General features: G+C 36.3%; 1 protein-coding gene across 1 annotated transcript in view; it reads right to left on the minus strand.

Moving 5' to 3' along the window:
• The window catches only part of SCAMP1 (secretory carrier membrane protein 1), a 127,482-nt gene that overhangs the window by 64,139 nt on the left and 35,633 nt on the right, over positions 1-27,710 (minus strand). Inside the window, exons 3-5 of the mRNA XM_032847928.1 lie at positions 6,039-6,137; positions 4,557-4,665; positions 1,739-1,867 (exon numbers count right to left, since the gene is read on the minus strand). Coding sequence (XP_032703819.1) covers positions 1,739-1,867; positions 4,557-4,665; positions 6,039-6,137 — 337 coding nt within the window. The remainder of the gene's footprint in view (positions 1-1,738; positions 1,868-4,556; positions 4,666-6,038; positions 6,138-27,710) is intronic.

Here is a 27,710-nt window from a genome sequence, read left to right on the forward strand (position 1 = left end):
GAGCCAAGCTATCCAACTCCAATCCTAATTGTTGTGTAGTCTTGAACAAGTTACTCCAATTCTCTAAGCTTTGGTTTCTGTATCTTGGGTAATATAGTACCTGCTCATAGTGTAGTCAGGAGTTAATAACATCATGTATATAAAGTGATTAGTACTGTGCCTGGCACAAATAAATCCTCAATAAATGTTCTCTTTCATCATAATTATTACTACAGGGTGAAAGCACTCATCAACTCTGAAATCATTAACAGGTTGACACTTCCTGAAAATAACTTATTAAAACAATCTCCATTCTATGAAATTTAGAAACATCACTGAGCTAGATCTTACCTTATTCCAGGTAATGTTTCTTTAAATAATGAGACCTCTTTAAATACTTTAAATCTGTCAATGCAACAGGATTAAGAAAAACTATATTCCAAATACCTCAGAAAGTTATACATTTCTAAAACAAAACAGACCTATTTTGAAACAATTAGCAATAGTAAAGTAGCCATTCAGTTAAAATTAATTACCTTTCCCAATCAATCTTTATTTACTCAATTTCTTGTAGAATTTTCTTCCAACTCCTATCTCTCCCATACAAAGCCTGTCTTCCCACTAGGTCAAAGGACTTATACTTAAAATGCTAGGCCAGGTCTGCCCATTAAGAAATAATTACTATATGTATGCACATATTATATATTGATTAAATAAAATATATGGCTTGTTTACATGTACAAATATAAAATCAAAACCTTTAGTGTTAAAAATATAAAATACTACCTACACTGGAGATTTAGCAAGATACTAGATCAACAACAAAATCTCAAAGAAAAACTAAGAGTTAAAAATGTACTACCCATAAGAAATCACTACTCACATTCTAAAGTAGCTTCACATATGTGAAGAATGCTCCAAATAATTTTGAGGAAAATAGTCTCATTTATTTAGGACGGGGAAAAAACTGCTCCCCAAATATACAGTAACACATAAAAATTTCCTCCATCAAGAACGCACACTACAAATTCTTCATTACCCAGCAGTTACGCAGGTGAGAGGTCATGACAGCTACACCTCTCCTACTAACAAAATAACATTAAAAGGGGCTGAGACTACTGTTTGGAATAAAAGTGAAAGATGTAAGCTGGAATTCTGTGTACACAGAACAAACTGTTAAAGAGCTTTACATTTTATTTTAGTTATTACATGGGTTGTAATTATACTCAAAACAATGCAAGCACCACAGCCTAAATATATGTCCTAATGTTCTATTTAGTAAAATATCCTACATTAACTAGGTACTCCCAATAATAAAGGTACTTATCAACCACTTGAAAATAAAAAGTAAATTGTCCTCAAAGCTCTAAGAAAATTATAATACTAATTTATGGCCCTTTTAAAAAGTCATAATGCTTTCAAGAATTTTTGAACAGCCTTCATTGCATAAAAATAGAATAATTTTTTCAAAACAAATATAGCCTAGATATTTTATGACTATTCCTTTTTCCTCAAAAAATACTATATATGTGACAAAGAAGTCCTTTCCTCAAGAATGCCAGTTCTCATATATGCTTTCCTCAGTTTAGATTGTCACATAGTTTAATTCTGCAATACCTAAATATGTTTCATTCTGAAAATTAAGAGCATACCAAAAAACCCATTTGTGATACTATCCTTAATATCTGAATTCCAAAAAGGGTGGTTTTTGACAATAAAACATACACTCTGTTGAATATACAATTTATTTTATACTTACACATCCACAAGTAGTACATAATCTTTACTGTCTTCTGGAATTCTACAGGAATGTCTACAGAAAAATCCTGATAAAAACAAGGTCCCACAGGAAAATTGCCAGGGAGAGGTGGCCAATTATTTTTTCTTCCTGCAAATTAAAAAAAATTATATTAGGACCAATATGGGCTATTCTTATTTTTGGTTTCCTTATAAAGAACATTATTTGTTCTTTTAATAGATGTTTTATAAATCGAACGCTGTATCTCTACATTCCTGTATTTGTACAGCTTTGGAAAGCTAAGCTCTGCATTTTTAAAAATTTTCCCAAAGTAGGGACACATGGCTGGCTCAGTCAATACAGCATGCAACTCTTGATCTAGGGTTGTGGGTTCAAGTCCTACCTTGGGTGTACAGATTACTTAAAAATAAAATCGTAAAAAAAAAAAAAAAAAAAATTCCCCCGGAGTATTACTTTAGAAAACATTAGATGGTAAAATATTTTTCCAGTGTCATATAATGTTTACCAGGAACAATATATATACAGTTGATACAAGAAGCAAAAAAAAAAAAAAGGGCACAAAGACATATCCTGTGACTCTACCCTGAAAACAGACTTATTTCTCAAAGTCCCAAGAGTCTGTCATGAGAAGGTCATGCAGTTTTTAAGTATTTACAATTTCCTCTTCAGCATCTTAAGTCTCTGAATATAATTCCTAGCCCAAGTGGAGAGGGAAAACCAGCTTCTGGATCTTGAGTTTTCTACTGCTAACTCCATGAAGGAACACATGATTAACTAATACCAAGGAATAAAATTTGGAAATCCCAAAGTCTGAAAAAATAACACTCTAAATATCCATGTAAGAAAACCATAAAACTAGGAGAAAATATGAAACAGTCAGAAGAAGGAAACTAAGGAATTATAACACTTCAATAAACCTACAGGAAAAATAAATTCAAACTATCAGGAGGGAAAATGTGTCCTTATAAAGAAATGAAACTGAAAATAGGGCTTCGGAAGCAGTGGAAGCAATAAAAACGCTCAAGTTAAAGAAGTCAAAACATTAAAAACAGAAGGTAAACACAACACCTAAAGGCCACTTCTCATTTTAGAAATGATATGCCACAATTTTTGAAAATTCGATTTTATATACTTTGTATAGAAGAAGAAAACTTTCTAGTGGGGAAAAAAAGAATGACCTATGATGTCTGATTCTTCCCAACATGTCTGCGCTATTTATAATTCTTCCCAAATTTCATATTCATTTCTCATACAAGTCCCATACTATCTGAGAAGAGCAGAAAATAGCAATGTAAGAACCAGGATCTGAAAACAGAAGTGCCTAGCCATTTATTGGCTAGGGGGCGCCGGGTACCTTAAATTCTTGAAGACTTGGTAAAATCTGAAGACATCGATCTATAAAATCTGACACTTCTTCATAAATTTAAGAGTAGAAATAACAAGAGAATAACAACTATACCACCCTTCAGGGAATTATACTGAAAATTAAGTGAGTTAATAGATGATAAGTACTTACATGTGTAACACACCACAAAGTCTAACTCTTAATTTCTCACTGTTTGTTACTATCTTTACTTCTAAAATATCTCCCATAGAAATAACTTATATTAGTCAATACTAAGAACATAGGACAGATTTTATTATAGGTATTTCAGAAACACTGATCTCAAATAAACCTTTAGTTTCTCCTTTTACTGATGTTGTCTCTGATGTCACAAGCCAACAAAATAGCCAAGGATGAATGGGTCCTCATGAGGTTCTAGGCTTAGGTTCTAGGCTTAGGTTCTAGGCATTTCTTTTAATAGTCTTTGAATATATAAATTTTATTTTTCATTTTTATTTAAATTCGCTAGTTAACATACTAGTAATACTAGTTTCAGTGGTACTTTATAATGGTTCAACACTTCCATAGAATACCTGATGCTCATCACAGCAAGTGCCCTCCTTAACCCACAGCCCCACCCACCTCCCCCTGGTAACCAGCAGTTTGTTCTCTACAGTTGAGTGTGTTTCTTAGTTTGCCTCTCTTTTTTCCCCCATTTCTCCCAATGATCATTGGTTTTGTTTCTTAAACTCCACAAATGAGTGAAATCATGCAGTATTTGTTGTTCTCTGACTTAGGTATACACAATCTAAGATAAGGAAAAAATAGTTCAGTATATTGTTGCTGACCTAGCCCTGTCATTCCATCACTATCCTAGACAGAGTAACAATGACTTGTCTAGATCTTTAACCCCTTAGCCAGATACTGCTATCTTTCTCTAAGATACACCCTGGAAGTGGCCTTTGGTAGTCACAGTCTAAACAGATTTCATAGCAAATGATCAATTCAGTATTTATTTTTTTGATATAATTGAGAAACCCAAGGCTTCCCAGAATCATGCCACACATTTTTTAATAATATTTTGACAGGCAGGTTATATTTCTGAGGACAGGGGCAGATAATTAGAAACTGGGCTGACTAAACAAAAAGAGTCAAATTTAGGGCACACTGCCATGTACTCTTAAGGCTTCAATAGACTCAAAGAGGGCCCAAATGCAGAATCAAAGGCTCCCGGCCAAACCCCAAAATTATCATATTCACATTCACTTTCTGTGTGATAAGGCTAACACTGTTATAATCTATCAAAAGACATGCAAATCAGCCAAGATCAGAGAGCTACAGAGTAACAAGTAGGAAATCTGCTGTTTGATCTTGCTAGAACCGGAAAAAACGGCATGGCTTTATCCATAAACCAAATGAATCAGAGCTAGCACAGGCATAATTTAAAATGTTTAAAAGTTATTTTTATTTCAGACTTCTTTGAAAGGATACTACCATGTTGACTGAGATTTTGCATTTCCCGTTCTCGACGATCTAATTCTGCTGCTTTTCTTTCTAGTTCTTCTTGGCGCTTAAGAAGCTCAGCTTGGGCCAAAGCATGTTCCTTAAACAACAAAATACCAATGAATGAATAGGTTGTCAGAGTTGGAAAATCCTATATGACTATGCTATCTACCCTTCTCTCTTCCTCTACAATGCCAGAAACTTTAAGTTTATTTATTTTTTAGTCATCTCTACACCCAATGTGGGGTTTGAACTCACGACCCTAAGATCAAGAGTCATACAATGTCAGAATCTCCATTCAAATGCTCTTCCAAATTACAGGAATTCAGGGACACCTGAGAGGTCATCATCACCAGGCTCCCTGCTCAGTGGGGAGCCTGCTTCTCCCTCTCCTGCCTGCTCATGCTCTCTATCTCTGTCACTATCTGTCTCTCTCTGTCAAATAAATATATAAAATCTTAAAATATATATATAGGAATTCACTCAAGGTTAGAGTTTCAGAAGATATTATGGAGCTATGTGACTGATTTTGGCTTTTTGGTTATGAAAACCGTCAGTGAGAATACTGGGCACATTTAGAACAGGACAAAATTCTCTCAGTAAGAGTAGTCAGAGTCCTATTTGGGAAAATAAAATTAAGGTGACTTCTGAGCTAAATGAGAATGAGGAACAAAGGGAACAACTGAGGCAAAACAGACAAAGGGAGAAAATGACAACTAAATTGCCTCTTATGAATTGGTTTGGGGGCTCCTGGGTGGCTCAGTCATTAAGCATCTGCCTTCAACCCAGGTCATGATCCCAGGGTCCTGCGATCAAGCCCCACATCGGGCTTTCTGCTTGGCGGGAAACCTGCTTCTCCCTCTCCCTCTCCCACTCCCCCTACTTGTGTTCCCGTTCTCTGTCTTTCTCTGTCAAATAAATAAATAAATCTTTTAAAAAAATTGGTTTGAATGGTACCTAGGTTTCCAATGCAAGAATATATAGTATCTTCTATTTTAGAAGATAATGAGATGAAAGAAGAATATGATTAAGAAATTCTCGTTTGTAATTTCATCTGCCTTTATGTAATACAAGGCATCCTATTCATCTCCTTTATTCTCATATTTTTACCACCTGCTACTTCCTACCATAGTCCTTTGCTTAGCCATTACAACCCTTTTCCAACGGTTTCTATTGGTACTATAACAGCATCGTGCATTAAAGAGTGAAACCAACAAAAGGCAACAAAAATTTCAGAAAACAAATTGTTCAAGAGGATAGTGAATTCAAAAACTTAATAACAATAAATATTATAAGCTGAAAAAGAACTATGTTAATAGGGTTGAAAACTAGCTAACTCAGACTCAAAAGTAAGTTAAAAATTAAGTAGGGCAAAAAAAAAAAAGTTAAGTCAACGTATAAATAATTCTACTCCAAAGATGTTATTGATAATATAATTTCCAATACAAATTTACACACATAACATCAACTAACCTTTGCAATCTGTGTATAAGCTGGATGTTCCTCCGTTGGTTTCATTATTGCTGGTTGTGTACTGGGTACATTAGGCATTTTCACAGTGCCTGGTGGAGGCTAGGAAAATTAAGAAAAGGACAAATTATATAACATAGAGATCCAATTTTAACTTCTTTCAAACGGCCTAACCCCAATAAAAAACAAAACACCAAAAACTCCTCTCTTCCTCTGCTAGTATGCAGTAAAGTGCTGCTTCAGCTCTCCATCTCCATTTTCTCAAACTCACTCATTCCTCAACTCTCCAATTTGGCTGCTACCTCTACCACTATATCACAAACACTCTTGGAGGATGCCACATGTAAAAACACAAAACAAAACCTTGAAGGATTGCTTTTTAGGAAAATAAAGATAGTGCCAAATCGAAGAATTTACATCAAGGTTAGCTGTTAATCTTTCCACCAAAGAGAGGTACGTCCACCATTGTTTAAGTTTCCACCTAAAAAGTTAATAGGAAAGGTTGGCTGGAAAGATGGCAGAGTAGGAGGACCCTAAACTCAGCTCCTCCCACAGATACAACTAGATAACACCCACAGCAGGGGAAATAACCCTGGAAACAGCCCAAGGACTTCCAGAACACACTCCACAATGAAAGGCAAGGAAGAGTCCACATCAGAGGTGATATGAAGGGCAAAGACACAGCCTGGGAGCAAAAGGGACCACAGTCAGCCGCAGTGGAGAAGGCGCCAGTGGCACAGAGAAGAGCGGCAAACAGACCTTCGGACTGGGGAGCCTGCAAACAGGAAGGATGAATCTCCATAGTTGCCTCTGAAATTTCATGAATTCTTAAAACCACCAGGACTTAAAACCTAGAATTTTAAAAACCAGCATGCTCAGCCCTGGGTGAGCCCAGAAGGTGTTAGGAAACAAGAGTCCCTCATCTTTAAGAGACAGCATGAAAAACAACCTATGCAGATGCAGGCAGAACCAGCAGATAGAAAAATGCCATGGGCAGACGAGGAGGAGATAAATTTGCTCATCTCAGAACACTGCCTGGAGAGACAGGGATCATGGGGAGACCCTTGCAGGTACAAAGGAGCTGGGAGGTGACATTCTCCTCCCTTGCTCCCCTGCATAAATAACAGCCACCTACGGAAACCAGCACTGTGCGGACACATGCTGCTTAACTTGCTCACACGGAACCAACCCTGCCACATGTGCTTTGGCAGATCAGCCCTTCCCAGCCATGCTCCCCTGAGTCCTGGTGCTGTGGAGTCCCTCCCCCAGAAGATCACCCTGCCAATACCACACCTCGTGACCTGCTTGTTTTGCAGGACTGCAGTTCCAGCAGTGGCAGGTATTGTTTCACAAGTAGACCATTGTACACCTTGCTATTCACGATAGGTAAAGACAGCATTAGCAAACATCTGGCCTAAAGGGAAAAGATGCCAGAACTCAACAGCAGAGTACCCACAACATAACCTGGGGAACATGGACACTACACTACAGGGCACTATAATACCTCTTCTTCAACGGCTATTATTAAGAGTAAGGTAAGTAGCTGACTTCTCTAGCACAGAGAAACAGACACAAAGTCAAACAAAATGAGAAGACAGAGAAACATCTCCCAAGTGAAAGAACAGGATCAAACCACAGCAAGAGACCAAAGTAAAATGGATATAAAAAAGATACCTGAAAGAAAATTTAAAATAATGATCACAAAGATACACACTGGACTGGAGAAAAGAGTGGAGGACTTAACACAGTGAGACCCTTAACTCAGAGATTTAAAAAAAAAAAAAAAAAAGAGGTCAAGAACACAATAAGTGAAATTAAAAATACACTTAATGTAACAAACAGTAGGCTTGACGCAGCCAAGAAATGAATTAATACCTGGAAGACAGAGTAATACAAAGTAACCGACTTGAGCAAAGGAAAAAAAAAAAAAGTATACAAATTGAGAATAGTATTAGGGAACTCAGTAACTCCATCAAATGTAGTTACATCCACATTACAGGGATCTCAGAAGAGTGGGGCAGAAAATTTACCTGAAGAAATAGTAACTGAAAACTTCCCTAATGGGGGGAGGTAACAGATATCCAGATTCCAAAGGCAGAGAGATGCCCCCAAAAATTCAACGCAAGAAGGTCTACACCAAGACACAAAGCAATTAAAATAGCAAGAAATAGGAATAAAGAAAAAAATGTTTAAAGCAAGAGAAAAGACAATAGTTATATACAAGAAAAATCCCATAAGGCTATAAGTGAATTTTTCAGCAGCAAGTTTGCAGACCAGAAGGAAGCGGCATGATACATTCAAAGTGGTAAAAGGGAAACATCTGCAGCCAAGAATGCTCTACCCAGTAAGACTATCATTCAGAATAGAGAATTGAAGAGTTCTTCCAAAAAGCAGACCACTAAACCAGCCCTTTAAGAAATTTTAAAGAGAACTCTGAGTTAAAAATAAAGACCACAAGTAGAGTATGAAAAGTAAAAAGCACAAAAGGAGCAAAAATAAGTATTTCTGTAAAAATCATTGAAGAGATTCATAAAATAAAAGGATGTGAAATATGACAGTATATACGTAAAAGGTGGGAGGAAAAGGAACAAAGAATGAGTTTAAACTTAAGTAACCATCAACTTAATATAGACTGCTATATGCAGAAGATGTTACAAATATAACGGTACCACAAATCAAAACCCAGTAATAAATATACAAAGACTAAAGAGAAAGGGATCCAAGCATATCACTAAAGAAAGCCAATGAATCATGAAAGTCAGCAAGAATCAGGAAATCTGTAAAAACAACCACAAAACAAGTAACAAAATGGCATAAACACATATCTATTAATAATTACTTTGAATGTAAATGAACCAAGTGTTCCAATCAAAAGACACAGGGTGACCAAGTAGATATACAAGTAAGACCCACGTATATGCTGCCTCCAAGAGACTCATTTCAGACGGAAAAAGACTTGCAGATTGTAAGCGAGGGGACAGAAAAACATTTATCATGCAAATGGATGCCCAAAAAAGCCAGGGTAGCAATATTTACATTGGACAGAATAGACTTAAAGACCACAAGAGACAAACAAGGATACTATGTAATAATGAAGGTGAGAACCCAACAAGATAGAACTGTAAATATTTATGCACCCAACATGGGAGCACCCAAACATATAAAACAGTTAACAAATATAAAGGAACTAATCAACAGTAATGCAATAATGGGGATAGTAAAGGGCTTTAAGATCCCATTTGAATCAGTGGACAGATGACCCAAACAGAAAACCGACAAGGAAACAGTGGCTTTGAATGACACACTGGACCAGGTGGATTTAAGACATATTCAGAACATTCCATCCTAAAAAAGCAGAATACACATTCAAGTGCACACTGGACATTTTCCAGAATAGATCACATATAAGGCTACAAAAAAAAAAAAAAAAAAAAAAATAAAAAAAAAAAAAAAAGTCTTACCATGCATCTTTTTTGACCACAATGCTATAAAACTAGAAACCAACAACAAGAAAAAATACGGAAAGAGCACACATACATGGACATTAAGTAACAAGCCATTAAACAATGACCCAAGAAATCAAAGAAATCAAAAATTACATGGAAACCAAAGGAAATGAAAACACAGTGGTCTAAAATCTTCAGGATTTTAGATGCCATTTAGGTGCCTGGGTGACTCAGCTGGTTGAGTGTATGACTCTTGACTTCAGTCATCAAGTCAATGGTCATGGTCTCAGGATCATGGGATCGAGCCCTGTGATGGGATCCATGCCCACCACAAAGTGAGATTCTCTCTCTTCCTCTGTCTCTCCCTCCGCCTCTTCCCCTCACTCATATACTCTCTCTTTCTCTTTCTCTAAATAAAAAAATTTAAAAATCTTTCAAAAAAATAAAAATAAAATATTTGGGATGCAGCAAAAGTACTTCTAAAAGTTTAGAGGAATACCAGCCTACCTCAAGAAGCAAGAAAAATCTCAAGTAAATTACCTAACCTTACACCTAAAGGAGCTAGAAAAAGAAGAACAAAACCCAAACCCAGGAAAAGGAAGGAAGTAAAAATTAGACCAGAAATAAATGATAAACTAAAAAAACAACAGAACAGATGCATGAATCTAGGTAGAACCTGGTTCTGTGACAATATCAACAAAACTGATAAATCCCTCAAGACTCATTATAGGAAAAAAGAGAAGAGAACCCAAATAAACAAAATAATGAAAGAGGAGAAATAATAACAAACACAACAGAAGTACAAACAATTTTAACAGAATATTATGAAAACCTGTATGACAAAAAAATTGGACAACTCAGAAAAAAAAGATAAATTCCTAGAGATATATAACCTGCTAAAACTAAAGCAGGAAGAACTAGAAAATCTGAACAGACCAATCACTAGCAATGAAATTGAATCAAATAGTAGTAGTCAAAAAACCAAAGTCCCAGACCAGACAACCTCACAGGCAAATTCTACCAAACATTAAAGAATTAATACCCATTCTTCTCAAACTTTTCCAAAAAATGCAAGGGGAAGGAAGACTTCCAAATTCATTCTATGAGGCCAATATCCCCAATACTAAAACCAAATAAAGACACCACTAAAAAAAGAGAACTACAGGGGCGCCTGGGTGGCTCAGTGAGTTAAAGCCTCTGCCTTCGGCTCAGGTCATGATCTCAGGGTTCTAGGATCAAGCCCCGTGTCGGGCTCTCTGCTCAGCCAGGAGCCTGCTTCCCCCTCTTTCTCTGCCTGCCTCTCCGCCTGCCTTTCCGCCTACTTGTGATTGCGCTCTCTGTCAAATAAATAAATAAAAATATTTCGAAAAATAATAAATAAATAAATAAATAAATAAATAAATAAATAACAATTAAAATGAGAACTACAGGCCAGTATTTCTGATGAATACAGATGGAAAAGTCCTTAACAACTACTAACTATGTATTTAACAAATCATACATCACGATCAAGTGAGATTTACTCCCAGGATGCAAGAGAGGTTCAGTATTTTCAAATCAATCAAGGTGATGCATCACATCAATAAGAAAAAGGATAGGGACGCCTGGGTGGCTCAGTTGGTTGGACGACTGCCTTCGGCTCAGGTCATGATCCCGGAGTCCCAGGATCGAGTCCCACATCGGGCTCCCAACTCCATGGGGAGTCTGCTTCTCCCTCTGACCTTCTCCTCGCTCATGCTCTCTCTCACTGTCTCTCTCTCAAATAAATAAAATCTTTAAAAAAAAAAAAAAAAGAAAAAGGATAAAAACTACATGATCATTTCAACAGATGCAGAAAAAGCATTTCACAGGGTACAATATCCATTCATAGGTAAAAACCCTCAACAAGGTAGGTCTAGAGAGAACATAACTCAATATAATAAAGGCCTTATACTAAAACCCCACAGCTAACACCATACTCAATAGGGAAAAACAGAGCTTTACCCTCAAGGTCAGGAACAAGACAAGAACATCCACTCTCAACACTTCTATTCAACATAGTATGGGAAGTCCTAACCACAGCAATTCTACAACAAAAAGATAAAAAGGGCACCTGGGTGGCTCAGTCATTAAGCATTTGCCTTTGGCACAGGTCAGAATCCTGCAGTCCCAGGATTGAGCCCCACATCAGGCTCCCTGTTCAGTGGGGAATCTGCTTCTCCCTCTGCCCTTCACCCTGCTCATGCATGCTCTCTCTCACTTACTCACCCACTCACTTTCTCTCAAATAAAACGTTAGGGCACCTGGGTGGTTCAGTCAGTTGAGCATGTGACTTGATTTTGGCTCAGGTCATAATCTGAGGGTTGTCAGATGGGCACGCATCTGGCTCCACACTCAGGGTAGAGTCTGCTTGAGATTCTCTCTCCCTCTGAGCCACCTAGTGCCTCTGTTGCATTTCTCTACACTAATAATGATGCAGCAGAAACAGAGATTTAGAAAACATTCCAATTTATAATGTACCAAAAATAATAAGATACCTAGGAATAAACCTAACTAAAAAGGTGAAAGACTTATACTCCAAAAACTATAAAACGCTGATGAAAGTAAGTGAAGACAGCACAAAGAAACGGAAAGAAACGCTCATAGATTGGGAGAAGAATTATTGTTAAAATGTCTATACTACCCAAAGCAATCCATACATTTAATATAATCCCTATCAAAATACCAATAGCATTTTTCACAAAACTAGAACAAACAATCCTAAAATCTGTATGGAACCACAATGACCTCAAATAGCCAAATCAATCTTAAAAAAGAAAAACAGAAATGGAGTTATCACAATCCCAGATTTCAAGTTATATTATAAAGCGGTAGTAGTTAAAACAGGATGGTACTGGCAAAAAAACAGATACATTAGATCATAGAACAGAAAATCCAGAAATAAACCGACAATTAAAAAGTCAATTAATCTCTGACAAAGGAGGAATGAATATACAGTAGGAAAAAGACAGTGTCTCCAACAAATGCTGTTGGGAAAGCTGGACAGCCGCATGCAAAAGAATGAAACTGGACCAGTTTCTTTCAACATACACAAAACTAAACTCAAAATGGATTAAGGACCTAAATGTGAGACCTGAAAGAATCAAAATCCTAGGAAAGAGCACAGGTAGTGATTATTCTAACATCAGCTAGGAATATTATTCTAGATATGTCTTCTGAGGCAAGGGAAATAAGAGCAAAAATAAAATATCATCAGCATCAAAATAAAAAGCTTCTACAGGGGCACCTGGATGGCTCAGTGGGTTAAAGCCTCTGCCTTCGGCTCGGGTCATGATCCCAGAGTCCCGGGATGGAGCCCCGCATCTGGGGCTCTGCTCAGCGGGGAGCCTGCTTCCTCCTTTCTCTGACTGCCTCTCTACCTACTTGTGATCTCCATCTATCAAATAAATAAATAAAATCTTTAAAAAAAAAAAAAAAAGCTTCTGCAGAGCAGAGAAAACAAAAAGGCAACGCACACAATGGGAGAAGATATTTGCAAATGACACACCCAATCAAGAGTCAGCATCTAAAATACATAAAGAACTTATACAACTCAACACACACACACAAAAAAACAAGTAATCCAATTAAAATGGGAAGACATTAACAGACATTTCTCCAAAGAAGACATCCAGATTGGCAATAGACACATGAAAAGGTGTTTGAAATCACTCATCAGGGACATGCAAATCAAAACCACAATGAGTTGCCACCTCACAGAGGTCAGAATAGCTAAAATCAAAACCATTAGAAACAACAAGTCTTGCAGCATATGTGAAGAAAAAAGAACACTTTTGCACTGTTGGTGGGAATGCAAATTCATGCAGCAATTATGGAAAACTGGAGGTTCCTCAAAAAATTAAAAATAGAACTACTCTACAATCCAGAAATCACATTACTGGGTATTTACCAAAAAATACCTAAACACTAATTCAAAGGATACATGCACCTCTATGTTCATAGCAGCATTATTTACAATAGTCAAATTATGGAAGCAGCCCAAGTGTCCATTGATAGATGAATAGATAAAGAAGATGTGTATACACACGCACGCTGCAGTATCATTCACCCATAAAAAAGAATGAAATCTTGCCATTTGCAACAACATGGATAGAGCAAGAGAGTATAATGCTGAGTGAAGTCAAAGAGACAAAGATGTTATGATCTCACTTGTATGTGGAATTTAAGAAACAAATAAGCAGATTAAAAAAAGAAATAAACCAAGAAACAGACCCCTTACCATAAAGAACAAACTGATGGTTACCAAAGGGGAGGTGGGTGGAAGGATGGGTGAAATAGGGGATGGGGATTAAAGAGAACATTTATCATGATTTTTTTTTAAATGATTTTTTTTTTTTTAAAGTAAATAGGAATGCTTTTGACAGAACTCCACTAATACCCTTTGGAAAGACTAAAAGGGGAGTCATTAGGGAGATGGAAAATAAACTGCAAAACCTCCACTTTTCCAGTTGGATCCAGGAGTATTTGAAAGCAGCTTCAAGATCAAAGAGCAAATAGATACCCACAAGTCCATCAAAGGGGAATTGGCTAAATTACTGTATAAACATACCATGCAGCCATCAAAAGGAATGATTTAGAGTTACAGAAGACTGCCTTTTAAATAATTAAATAAAGTGAACTATAGAATGCATATGACCATTTTTCTGCTATAATAAACATATTACTTGTACACACCCAGAAAAATATCTGGAAGCTCTCAGCAAACTGGTACCAGAGAAATCTGCACCTTTTGCTTTATATACATTTCTATTATTTACCTACCCCCCAATATATTACTTCTTTTTTAAATTAAAAAATATACTTCTAGGGGCACCTGGGTGGCTCATTCAGTTAAACGTCTGCCTTCAGCTCAGTCATGATCCCCAAATCCCAGAATGGAGCCCTGCACCAGGCTCCCAACTCAGCAGAGAGCTTGCTTCTCCCTCTGCCCCTCATCCTGCTTGTTGCTCTCTCCCTGAATTAAGTAAAAATCTTTTTAAAAAATTAAAATACATATTTTTAAGTATTCTTTTAAATGGCCATAGGAAAAGGAAAACAGAAAGGGAAAAAAAAAAAAAGGGAAAAGAGAAAGAGAGCATATGAGCAAGTGGCTGCGAAGGGAGGTTCAAAGATTGAAACTGTCAAAGCCAGAAGACCCCACCAATGTATCAGGATTTTACCCTGACACAGCAAGTAGCAGTCCTGAAAAGGAAGCCAGGCACAACTGAAGAAATAACTAGAGAATACAACTAATTATAAAATTCATATGAAAAAGCCAAGGGCTAAGAATAGGTCAAACAATTTTGAGGAAGAATAGAGCAGACCTATGATATTAAATCTTACTATAAAGATACAGTTATTAAGAGGGTGGTACAGATGGCAAAGATAAAGAAATATACCAATGAACAGAAGAGACACAGAAATAGACCCACACAAATGCAGAAACTTGATATCCAAGAGAGGGGACACTCACTATACAACAGTGGAGAAATAACGTATTAGTCAATAAAAGGAAAATGATGTTAGGTCAAATAAATGACCACCCACATGTAATAGTGGAAACTAGATTTCCTACTTAACACATGAAAATAAATTCCAGGTAGATGATCTAAGAATGAAAAAGCAAAACTTACACACTTCTAGGAAAAAAAAAAAAGTGAATATTTTTATGAACTTAGGGTACATAAGAGCTTCTTGAATGTGAGCTCTAGGAATCACTATGTATTTTGTCAATGATATATCTCCAGTGCCTAAAACAATGCTTGGAACACAGTAAATGCTCATTAAGTACTTGTTAAGTTAAAATGAGGAAAACATACAAACAATAAAGATAGACAAGTTCAACTATAGGTATCCCCCACTTTCTGAAAGTTTCCTTTACACCACTTCAGAAGACCTACATTAGTACAGTGACAGCTTTTTTCGTAAAATCAAAGAAAAGCAGATTTCTTTAAGTTAGCGAAAACAGCTACTAATGTAGGTCTTTCTAAAAGTAAAGTGGTGTAACATCAAGTTTGGGAAAGCAGGGAATACCCTTCTCTTTATGTCATTTGGGCTTACAAGAAGTTTCATAGGTGTGCTCTACTTTTCAACAATGGGGGAAACCTGTATAATCAAACTAAACATTGAGTGAAAAGTCAAATCACAGACTAGAGAAAATTAGTTATAATGCATATATAATGCCACACAGAATACAAAAAGAATTGTTACAAACTCATAGAACTCTAAACTACTAATAGAAAAATAAGCACAAGATCTGAACAGGCAATACAAAGAAGAAAACAGGAATAGTCAATAAAAATATTAATTAATGGTTCAAGCTCACTAGTAACATTCTCAAATCTCAAATGGATATTCTTTGTTAAACTATAAAAACACTAGAACATAGCATAGTTCTATAATATAGAGGACACAGATGATATATAAATGACTTTTTGATCTAGGGTTGGAGCAAAGGTATTCTAAATATTTGAAAGGGATGAGGGGAAAGAAATCATAATGAAAAGGTAATATAGCTAGTAAATACTTAGAAGCTGGATGATATAACATATTTCATAACCAATTTAAAGGGCAAAATCTAGTAAGTAACACATGTAACTGTCAACTGATTAATACACTTCATTACATAGAAATCAGTAAAAAAAAAACAGATGAACATGTTATTGAGGAAACATGCATTTTTTTTTAGATTTTTATTTATTTATTTATTTGACAGACAGAGATTACAAGTAGGCAGAGAGGCAGTCAGAGAGAGGAGGAAGCAGGCTCCCTGCTGAGCAGAGAGCCCGATGTGGGACTCGATCCCAGGGCCCTGGGATCATGACCTGAGCCAAAGGCAGTGGCTTTAACCCACTGAGCCACCCAGGTGCCCCAGAAAAATGCATTTTAAAAAGCCTTCAACAAGCAGGTTACAAAATACACACAAAAAAATAAACATATTAAAAATGTTAACTCCTCATTAGTAATCCAAAAAAATGTAAGCTTCTAATTATTTTTTTGGTCACTACTACCATAAGATCATCACATTTTGGAAAAGATGTAAAATGGGTATAAAATTATACACATTGATAATAGGTTTAAACTTGTTCATATAATAATCCTGGAGTTTAATTCAGTATTATGTACAATAGCCATAGAAGTATTTATACCCTATGACTCACAAATAGTGTTAAAAAAAAATCATAAGGAAATGATCAAAGATAGGCACAAATGTGTGTCTGCCAAGGATGCTTACCATAGCATTATTTACAAAAGCAAAAAGTTAGAAATAACCCAAATGTCCAAATAAGAAAATAAACTGTTTTATCCATAGGAGACCATTTTAAGCATCTATTTAAAAGGCCTGAAAAAATATTTAATGAAACCGGAAAAGTTTGTACCAATAATAAGTGATAAAAGTTATAAAACTATGTCAGTTTTTAATTTTAAAATTTATTAGATTCATCAAAGTATTAATAGTGATTATTTCCAGATAGTGAGATTAAAAGATCTTTGGGTTTTTTTTAAATCTCCATGATAATCTTTTGTTATCACAAAAGTTACAAATTCTCTTGTTCCCCTCACTCAATAGCTCTTAAGAAGCAGCAAAACTGAAGCTGATCAATCTTAACTGTTCTCTGACTAGAAAAGATTGGCCCTTAAGTTTCACTCTCTTGGTTTAATATGTTGAGACAACAGAATAATGACCAAAAAAAAAAAAATACTGGCAAAGTTAGTTTGGCAGTACGCTTCAGAAAAACTACATAAGAAATTATCCAAAAATTCACCCAAGTTGAAAACTTACTATAAATTCTTTACTGCTTTAAATAACGAGGCATTAACTACAATCAATTCATAAGATAAAGATGAAGGCTCGATTAGAGATAGTAATTTGATATATGTGAGGTCATAGTTGCTTATAGTATAGCAATGATGAGAAAGGTTGGAAAGATACAAATCTCTGGGAGCAGTTATATTAACCCACTAGCTATTTTCCTAATAATTTTTTTCAAATCTGTAGATGTTAGCTAGATCATTGTCCATTTCTGGGACCCAGTATTTTCTTCAGCCACAATTTACTTGATTAGCCATCTCCAAACAAGTAAAGCCCTAGATACAATTTTTTTTAAGACTTTTATTTATTTGACAGAGAGAGCACAAGTAGACAGAGAGGCAGGCAGAGGGAGAGAGGGAGGGAAGCAGGCTCCCTGCTGAGCAGAGAGCCCAATGCAGGGCTCAATCCCAGGACCCCAGACCATGACCTGAGCTGAAGGCAGAGGCCCAACCCACTGAGCCACCCAGGAGCCCCTAGACATAATTTGATGATGATAGCCATCTATTTGATGATGGCTCCTAATTCTATTTCTACTTTTCACCTTTGCATATATAGTAAAAAGAAAACTAATGAAACCATCCACTTGAGACTTTCATTTCTGCAAAGACATCCAATTTGGAAAGGAAGAAATAAAATTATCATTTATACTGATGTTATGATCTTACATACAAAAAATCCTAAAAAGTCTATCAAAAACTGTTGGAATCAATGATTTCTATAAAGTGACAGGATATAAAATCAACACATAGAAATCAGTTGCATTCCTTTACATTCATAATGAAGCAATGGAAAAAGAAAACCAACCCATTCACAATAGCATCAAAAACAATAAAATACTTGAAATAGGTGATGGGGATTAAAGAGTACACTTACCATGATGAGCACTGAGCAATGTACAGAAATGTGAAATCATTATATTGTATACCTGAAACTAATATAACACTGTATACTAGGTATCCTGGAATTAAAATTGTAAAAACCGGGGCGCCTGGGTGGCTCAGTGGGTTGGGCCTCTGCCTTCGTCTCAGGGTCCTGGGATCAAGCCCCGAGTCAGGCTCTCTGCTCAGCAGGGAGCCTGCTTCCTCTTCTCTCTCTGCCTACTTGTGATCTCTGTCTGTCAAATAAATAAAATCTTAAAAAAATAATAATAATACAATAAAATAAAATTGTAAAAACCTCAATTTAAAAAAAATTGGTGTTTTAATTGGGACTTCATCAGGATAAAAAGCTCTTGCACAGCAAAGAAAATAGTCAAAAAAACTAAAAGGGAATGGGAGAAGATATCTGCAAATGTCTTATCAATAAAGGGCTAGTATCCAAAACGTATAAAGAACTCAACAAACTCAACACTCAAAAAAGCAAAAAATTCAGTCAACAAATGGGCAGAGGACATGAACAGATGTTTCTCCAAAAAAGACATTTAAACGGCCAACAGACAAATGAAAAAATGTTCAACATTTTTCATTTCAAAACATACTTTAGCTCAACAGAATTAAAAACATTATAACAATCATGGCAATAAATAGTATAGAGATTCTTCTGTAACCTAATGAGTTCTCTGCACTGAAAATTCTCAAGATGTTTCATTATTAAATAAATAATATATAAGATCCCTTCAAGGCACTGGTCCATGAGTTATCTTTCTGATGCACAAACAAATCTATGTTCTCCTTTCTGGTTTTCTTCCATATTCTAAACACCTATTGAAGAAAATTCCTCCTTGTTTTTTCTTGTTCTTTCTCTTCCGTCTGTGAACCAACAAAGTTCGTAAGTTTACTCAGGGTCTAAAGCAAGCGTTCTTAATGTGTTTATAAATACCTTGCACTAGAAACCCCTGATGCTTATTGAATATGCAGGCCCTGGGGCACTGGGGTGGCTCAATTGGTTAAGCATCCAAGTCTTGATTTTGGCTCAGGTCATGGTGTCTGGGCTCTGTGCTCAGAAGGCAGTCTGCCTGAGATTTTCTCTCTCCCTCTCCCTCTGCCCCCAACCCCCAGCTCACTCATTCTCACTCTAATAATAAATAAATAAATCTTTTTAAAAATGCAGACTCTGGTCCCCACTATGGACAGGCAGGTTCAAAACTCAGGGGAATGAAGAGAAAAGATGTGCATTTTTAAAACAGCTCTCTAAGGCAACAAAGTTTAAGAGACTGCCAAAAGAAACCTAAAACTTTTTCAACTTTCATTGACTTTTTCAGTCGCTAACCAAACAAGAATGGACTGTAGCTATGGTTAACATAGATTTTCTTGTTATTAAGAGTGGTGAAAATTACACACATTAATGGCAGAATCAAGACAAATAATTTTATCAGAATAGATAACCATTTTAAAACAAGCTTTTTAAGATTAGAATACTTTTCTAATCTTTCTAATCTAGAGGTGTACTACAGGAGGAAAGAAGGAATATACATGCGTGGGAGTTTCCAAGTAGAAAAGGGTAAATGAAGGAAGAGAAGCATAACCATACATATTCATACATACATCAAATATTTATTGATCAACTACAACATCCAACAGTTATAGTCACTTGAGATACATTCATGAAGAAAACATGTAAACATCCTCACTCTCATGGAGTTTACATACTAGCAATGGAAGATAAACAATTTACATAACAAACACATTTTAGAATATCTCAGAAAGCAGTAAATGTTATGGAACAACAACAACAAAAGAACAGGGTAAAGGTATCATGAATAAAGGCTGAGTGGATTTAATTTTAAAAAGGTAATCAGGGAACACAATATCTGAGTAAACACTTTAAGGAAGTGAAGAAGTCGAACCCTGTAGGTATCTGGGGGAAGACCACCTTAGGTAGAGGGAATGTACAGTCAGTACAAAGTGAGGAGAATGCCTGACATATATGACCAAGACCAGTGTGCTGGATACAGGAATACATGAGGAAAAGAATATGAGGAGATAAAGAATAGAGAGTTGTTAGGAGCCAGATTCTCTTAAGGACTCTTGGCTTTACTTTGAAAAAAAAAATTAAAAGCTAGTGAAGAGTTCTTGACAGGAGACTGAAATGGTCAAATTCAAGGGGTCATGTGATTAGTGAGTTGAAAAGGGACTGAAACAGGGAAAGGTAGAAGGAGAGAGAGTAGTGAGGAAATCACCCCTGCAGTAATCCAGGCAAGGTCACATCACAGCTCAAGCCAAGTGGCAGCTATGGAGAAAAAGGATCAGATCTGGATATATTTTTAAGGGAGAGCCAACAGGATTCCCTGACAGAAAAACATGAGATACAAAGAAATGCAAACAGTGAAATCCTACCAAGGTTTTGGCCTAAGCAACTGGTAGGATAGAGAGGAGAAAGACTGAAAATGAGCAGGTTTACAATCAAGGGATTCAGTTCAATTTTCATGACACTGAATTTGCAATTTTTCAGACATCCAGGTAGACATATCTAGTAGGCAGTTAAAATACGAACCTGGTGTTCTGAAGAGAGGTCTGTACTGGAGATGTAAATTTGGAAGTCACCCACATGTATTCAAAGCTGTAGATACAAGTTAAAGCTATAAAACTGGATGAAGTCACCATCTGAGAAAATGCAGATGAAGAAGAGAAGCAAAGCCTAATTCCAGGTGCCCTCCAATACTGCAGGTGAAAATGCAGGAGGGAGGAGACAAGCCAACAAAGGAGACTGAGAAGGAAAAACTGAACTACTCTGAAAGCCAAATGAAGAAAATGTTCTAAGAATCAGATAATGAAGGCAACTGGATGCCTCAGTCAGTTAAGTGTCTGCCTTCAGCTCAGGTCATGAGTCCTGGGTCCTGGAATTGAGCCCTACATCAGGCTCCCTGCTCAGTGGAGAGCCTACTTCCTTCTCTCCCTCTGCTGCTCCCTCTTCTTGTGCTCATGCATGCTGTCTCTGTCAAATAAATAAAATCTTAAAAAAAAAAAAAAAAAAAAAAAGAATGAGATAGTGATCAACTCTCAATGCTGCTGATTAAGGTTAAGAATGAAAATTTACCACTGAATCTCGCAACATGGAAGACTGGCTACCCTGAGAAGTACATTTTGGTGGAGTGTTAGAAGCAAAACCCTTACTGAACTATCTTTCAAGAGAAAGGGCTGAGGAACTAAAATAAGTAGAGTATCCTTCAGAAGATTTCTGCAGCAATGGAGAGCAGAAAAAGTTTTGCAAGAAAGAAGATGCCATAAATGAACTGGACAGGGAAATAAGATTAAGTTTTATTACAGAGTTATAGTAATCAAGACAGTGTATTATTAGAGTAAGGATAGACATGGGTGTCAACAGAAAAAAGTGTCCAAAAATAAACCCCTAAATTATCAATTGGTTTTCAGCCTGAGCACCACGATAATCCAATAGAAAAAAAAAAATAGTCTTTTCAACGAATGGTGATGGAACAAGCAGGTATCCAATGCAAAAGAATGGGGCTGAACAACTACCACATACCATGTGCAAAATTTAACTCAAAATCAATCATTAACCTAAATGTAAGCACTAAAACTGTACAACTCTTAGAAGAAAACATAGGAGTAAATCTTTAGGACCCTGAATTAGGCAATGGTTTCTTAGAACACCAATAACAAGAACCCAAGAAAAAATAAACAAATGTGACATCAAAATTAAAACTTCCATGCCAAGAACATTATCAATAAAGTGAAAAGACATCTCACAGAATGAGAGAAAATGTTTGCAAATCACGTATTTGATAAGAGAGTTGTATTTAGAATATTTAACAAACTCTCACGATTCACTATTAAAAAGACAATTCTTTTAAATATGGGCAAAAGATCTAAACATTTCTCCAAAAAAAAAAAAAAAAATACACACAGGAAAAAAATAGGTCAATATTAGCCATCAGGGAAACAAAAATCAAAACTACAAGGAGAAATTACTTCACAGCTACTAGGATGGTTTTAAGCACAAAATCACAACAGCCAATGTTGGCAAGGATGTGGAGAAAGTGGAACACTTACACACTACCAATGACAACGTAAAATGGTGCACCCACTTTGGAAACCAGGCTGGGCTACATATGACACTACAATTACACTGCGATGTGTTTATCTACAAGAGGTAAGGAAACACAGGACTGCAGAAAAAGTAATAGAAGCTCCTGGGAGCCAGAAACTGGAAACAACTTAACTGCCCATCAACACATGAATGGCTAAATAAAATGTGGTATAAAAATCAAAAAAGAAGGGGAATAAAGTACTGATGCTACATACCACCACACAGTTGAATATTTAAAATATTACCCTAATATCCTAGTGAAAGAAACTATTTACAGAAGACCACATACTGTATAATTCTATTTATATGAAATGTCCAGAAAAGACAAATCTAGAGAGGCAGAAAGTAAATTAGTAGTTGCCTATAGCTGCAAAGGGAAAGGATAGGTGAAGTGACTGCTGAAAGGTCCAACTTTTGGGATGAAACAAAAATATTCTAAAATTGGAATTTGACAATGGTTGGGCAATCCTGAAAGCACCATAATTATATACTTTAAATGGACATATTAATTTTATCTCAATGAAGATGTTAAATAAATTTTTGTGATTTTTTTCTAAGATGGGAGAAAACACAACATATTTTTATGAAGATATGATGATCCAATAGAAGAAAAAAATTAATTATGTAGGAGGGAGCAATTAAGCAAAGTTCCAAAGTGAGAATGCATGGAATCTACCAAGAAATAGAGGGGATGACATCAGACAGAAGCACAAATAGGTAGCTCATCTATAAATAACAGGCAAGCAGAAAACATGGTAAAATGCTGATAGGTAGATGCAGTGATAGGAGTCTGTGGACGTTCTCTATGGACTGCTTCAAGTTTCTCAGTGAAATAAGCAAGGTCATCATCTAAGAGTGAGCATAAAGGAAGAGCTTTTACAGATGAGGAGAGAGGAAGAAGAAGCTGGACAATTACATAACCAGAATATTCAGTGTTTAGTACTCTACTGAGCTGGTCAGTAACCGAAAGTGAGACCCTCTGGCACGCTTTCTCCAGCCATATCTAGTTGCTAAGGTAGGGTAGAAAGCAGAAGTAGACAGAACTGTATATAACCAGCACCACTTGGGTTTTAGCCCAGAAATTATGTCAAAGTAAGAAAGAGAAGGGAAGGCAAGGGAGTGACAGTAATGACTGAATGTGGAGCACATGGGTGGCTCAGTGGGTTAAAGCCTCTGCCTTTGGCTCAGGTCATGATCCCAGGGTCCTGGGATTGAGCCCGAGTCGAGCTCTCTGCTCATCAGGGAGCCTGCTTCCTCCTCTCTTTCTCTGCCTGCTTCTCCACCTACTTGTGATCTCTCTCTCTGTCAAATAGATAAAAAAAGATAATAATGAATGAATGTAGAATATAAGCTGAAAGGAGAGAAACTGGAGAAAGGTAAAGTAGATAGGCCATTATATTATTTCACACTGAGTACTTGAATTAGGGTGGTTTAGTAGGAATGAGAAGGACAAACAGGTAATATCTCCTGAAGATACAAGTGACAGGCTGTGGCAAATAGAGATAGGAAAAGAAGCTATTTGAGCTAAAGAAGACTCAGAGGTTTCTAGCTAATGACACTTGGCTAGATAGGAGGATAGAAGGCAATAGTTAACATTAAATAAAAAGAGAAACAAAGAAGATTGGTTCCGTAAGGGACAGATAATCAACTCCAACAAAGACAAGACAGTAAGAAGCAAAGGAGAAAAGATATAATAAAAAGAAACGAAGAGCAAGAAAAAATACAGTTTTTACAGTGTAGAAAATGCTTTTGCAGTATTAAAGATAAGTAAACTACTGTGTACAAATATATTCAGTCAGTCCCTGAGCTAAAAGTTTCATCCATTTTCAAAAGAAACTGATCTTAAAACTATTTAACTCAACATCTTTCTCTCTCACCATTACCCATTAAAAAAAAAAAAAAAAAAAAAAAAGGATGTCCAAAGACACTAGGTGGTTTGCCTAAAGTCACCAACTTATCAGTGGTAGGGTCTAATTTGGAATCCAGGTCTTATGACTCTCAGTCTAACTAATGTCCAGAATTATGTTAGAAGCAGTTCTTATATAAACCAATTATTTACTTTTCCTTATGGTCAGAATTATCAGCATGCCGTGGTGCCTGGCTGGCTTAGTCAGTACAGCATGTCACTTGATGTTGGTCAGAATGGGGAGTTCAAGCCCCATAATAGGCATAGAGCTTACTTTAAAAACTAGCCTTTCAAAAACTAGCCTTTCAAAAACAAAAAATGTAGGGCACCTGTGTGGCTCAGTTATTAAGCGTCTGCCTTTGGCTCAGGTCATGATCCGTGTCCTGGGATGGAGCCCCATATCGGGCTCCCTACTGACAGCCTGCTTTTCCCTCTCGAGTTCCCCTGTGCTTGTGTTTCCTCTCTCGCTCTGTCATAAATAAATAAAACTTTAAAAAAAAAATGTGGCCATGCCAATACTTAGAATTTTTTTCCCTGCATCCAGAAGATACAGATCCTGTTGCTGGTTTACGTGACTGAAATCATATATGGCAACAACTGGCAGAACAGAAAGAAAAGGAGGCAACATATTCCTGAAGAAAATAAAAATGTTACAGTGTACTAGGCCCTGAGATATGTCACTCAGAATCCATATTAAGGAACACTACACTCCCCTCCACACACACACACAGGTGACCCTAATTCCTATGTTTCAATACCTACCAGAAGAAATTCTGTTTGAAGCCATAAATGCCATTACCAGTGGCTGAAACTAGTGACAGTCACGCTGTAGTAGACATTTTAAACTATTACCTTGTTTCAAAGGAAAGCATTCCCCTATAAATACATAACTGTTCTCAAGGATGAGCCAATTTTTCTAGCATTTTATTCACTAAATTTTAGAAGGTAGGCCAGGAAACCTACCCACCATGTTCAACATAATTTTCAGCAGGAAAATGCACTTTGAGTTCACACAAAAAATTATTTTGTAACTCAAGACTGCACTCCATTTTAAAGCACATTCGATTCAGACTAGCCACATTTCAAGTGCTCAAGAGCCCTCCTTTATACTGCCAACACACTGGCCAGTCTATATTGTAATGTATCTTGGGACAACTCCTTTCTCTGAATTTGTAACATCAAGAGAGTATGTAAATTATTATTAAAATATTTATAGGATGCCTGCGGTGGCTCAGTTGGTTGGTTGTCTGCCTTCAGTAAAGGACATGATCCCACTGATCCTGCTTTCCCCTTCCCTCTGCTTCTCCCCTAGACTTGTGTTTTTGCTCACTGCACTCTCTCTCTCAAATGAATAAATAAATGAAAACTCTTTCTAAAAAAGTTATTTGTTGGGGCGCCTGGGCGGCTCAGTGGGTTAAAGCCTGGGCCTTCCGCTCAGGTCATGATCTCAGGGTCCTGGGATCAAGCTCCACATCCGGCTCTCTGCTCAGCAGGCAGCCTGCTTCCTCTTCTCTCTCTCTGCCTGCCTCTCTGCCTACTTGTGATCCTCTGTCTGTCAAATAAATAAATAAAATCTTTTTAAAAAAAAGTTATTTGTTGCCTTCATTAAATACCTTAGGTTCCATTCAAACATAAAACTAAATATAAAAGGGAACCTAAGTAAGAAACATAAAACAGGAACTTTTTCTAAATCTTATAGTTTATACATTCAATCTGCTGATGGATCTTCTCTCCTGACCTTAAGTAGTTTACCGCACCAAGCAACAATTCAGAAGCTTGATTTTCACTAATATTTTTCTAAAACAAATATGAATACCACTAATCAACTAAAACAGTATCTGGATTGAGTTCTAACATATCATTTAAATCAATTATCCAGGGGCGCCTGGGTGGCTCAGTGGGTTAAAGCCTCTGCCTTCAGCTCAGGTCATGATCCCAGGGTCCTGGAATCGAGCCCCACATTGGGCTCTCTGCTCAGCAGGGAGCCTGCTTCCTCCTCTCTCTCTCTCTGCCTGCCTCTCTGCCTACTTGTGATCTGTCAAATAAATAAATAAAATCTTTTTAAAAATAAATAAATAAATAATAATAATAATAATAAATCAATTATCCAAATATACCTAAACTGTTTTGGAAAATAGTCACAACTATTAAAAAAAAAAGAAAAAAAAAGACAAGTTTCTGATACCACAGAGAAAACAAATGAATTTTTTTTATTATTTCAATTACAATTTCAATCATGTAAAAAAGTTCAGTGCAAAATGCACGTGTTACAATAATTTACATTTCCCTGGTTCTGATACTTTATCAAATCTAAGTGTTTCATTTTAAATTGGCTTAGTCCGTATTGCTGAGCTACATACATAGACTATTCTCTTTCAGAAAATCTTTTCTTGACTGCAAAAACTCTATGTTTCAAACTATACTTTACACTTTTATATTTTATTTTTCTGGGATCCTTTTTGTGTAATTGTTTTAAATTCCAATTAGGTGAGAAATTTTTTGTAGACTAGGACTGTACCTTCTATTCTTCAGCAACTTTCCTAAAGACAGAACTACCAAAATGTAAAAGGTAAAAGTTTTAGAGAAAATAGATGAGTCAGTTAAATCAATTCTGCCACTTAATACCTGGATGACCAGTGTCTCAGATTCTTTATCAATAAAACGGAAATTAAAAATATCCATTTGGAATAGGAATTCAGTAATAGGTAAAGCATAAGACACAGAATAGACATCTTGATATAAAGTACTAATACTACTGATAAGAACAACCTACAGTTGCTACTTTCAAAAGGTTTACAATACTTCTTGCTTGTAAAATCTTACCAAAAATTACATGAAAACATCTTTTCATTCTTTACCAACAAATTTTAATGAGTTTGGTTCCCATCTCCAATCCACAAAATCATATTAAGAGAACTACATATGGTGGAATAAAATATACAGCTCTTCTTTTTCTCCCTTTCAACTACAACCAAATGCACTCTCACACATTCATAGCACAAATTTACTATATTGTTGAATCATATGAAATTGCCATTTTTACATGTCAAAACTGGTCAACTTATTGGCTATCTCCAATGGTTCAATCTGAAACTTACTTGTTCAATGAACATTTCAGTAAACCCAGGTTGGGGTGTAGTTGCTCTACATAAGCAAAGTCTGTTAAATAAGGGCTATGAGGGCGCCTGGGTGGCTCAGTTGGTTGAACAACTGCCCTCGGCTCAGATCATGAACCTGCCACATCAGGCTCCCTGCTCAGCAGGGGGTTCTCTTCTCCCTCTGATTTCCCCCTCTCATGCTCGCTCTCTCTCATTCTTTCTCTCTCAAATAAATAAATAAAATCTTTTATTAAAAAAAGGGGGGGCTGTGAAATAAAGTGAAATGTAAAAGTTCATTCTTATTTTAATGCTTTTACTTTGTACAAAGCTCTTCCTAAACTAAAATGTTAATATAAAACATTCTGAATAAATTTCTAAGCTAAAACCCACAATATCTTTGAGAATTAT

Source organism: Lontra canadensis, unplaced genomic scaffold (genome assembly GCF_010015895.1).
Source record: "Lontra canadensis isolate GAN:19392208 unplaced genomic scaffold, GSC_riverotter_1.0 scaffold4, whole genome shotgun sequence".
NCBI classification, from domain to species: Eukaryota; Metazoa; Chordata; class Mammalia; order Carnivora; family Mustelidae; genus Lontra; species Lontra canadensis.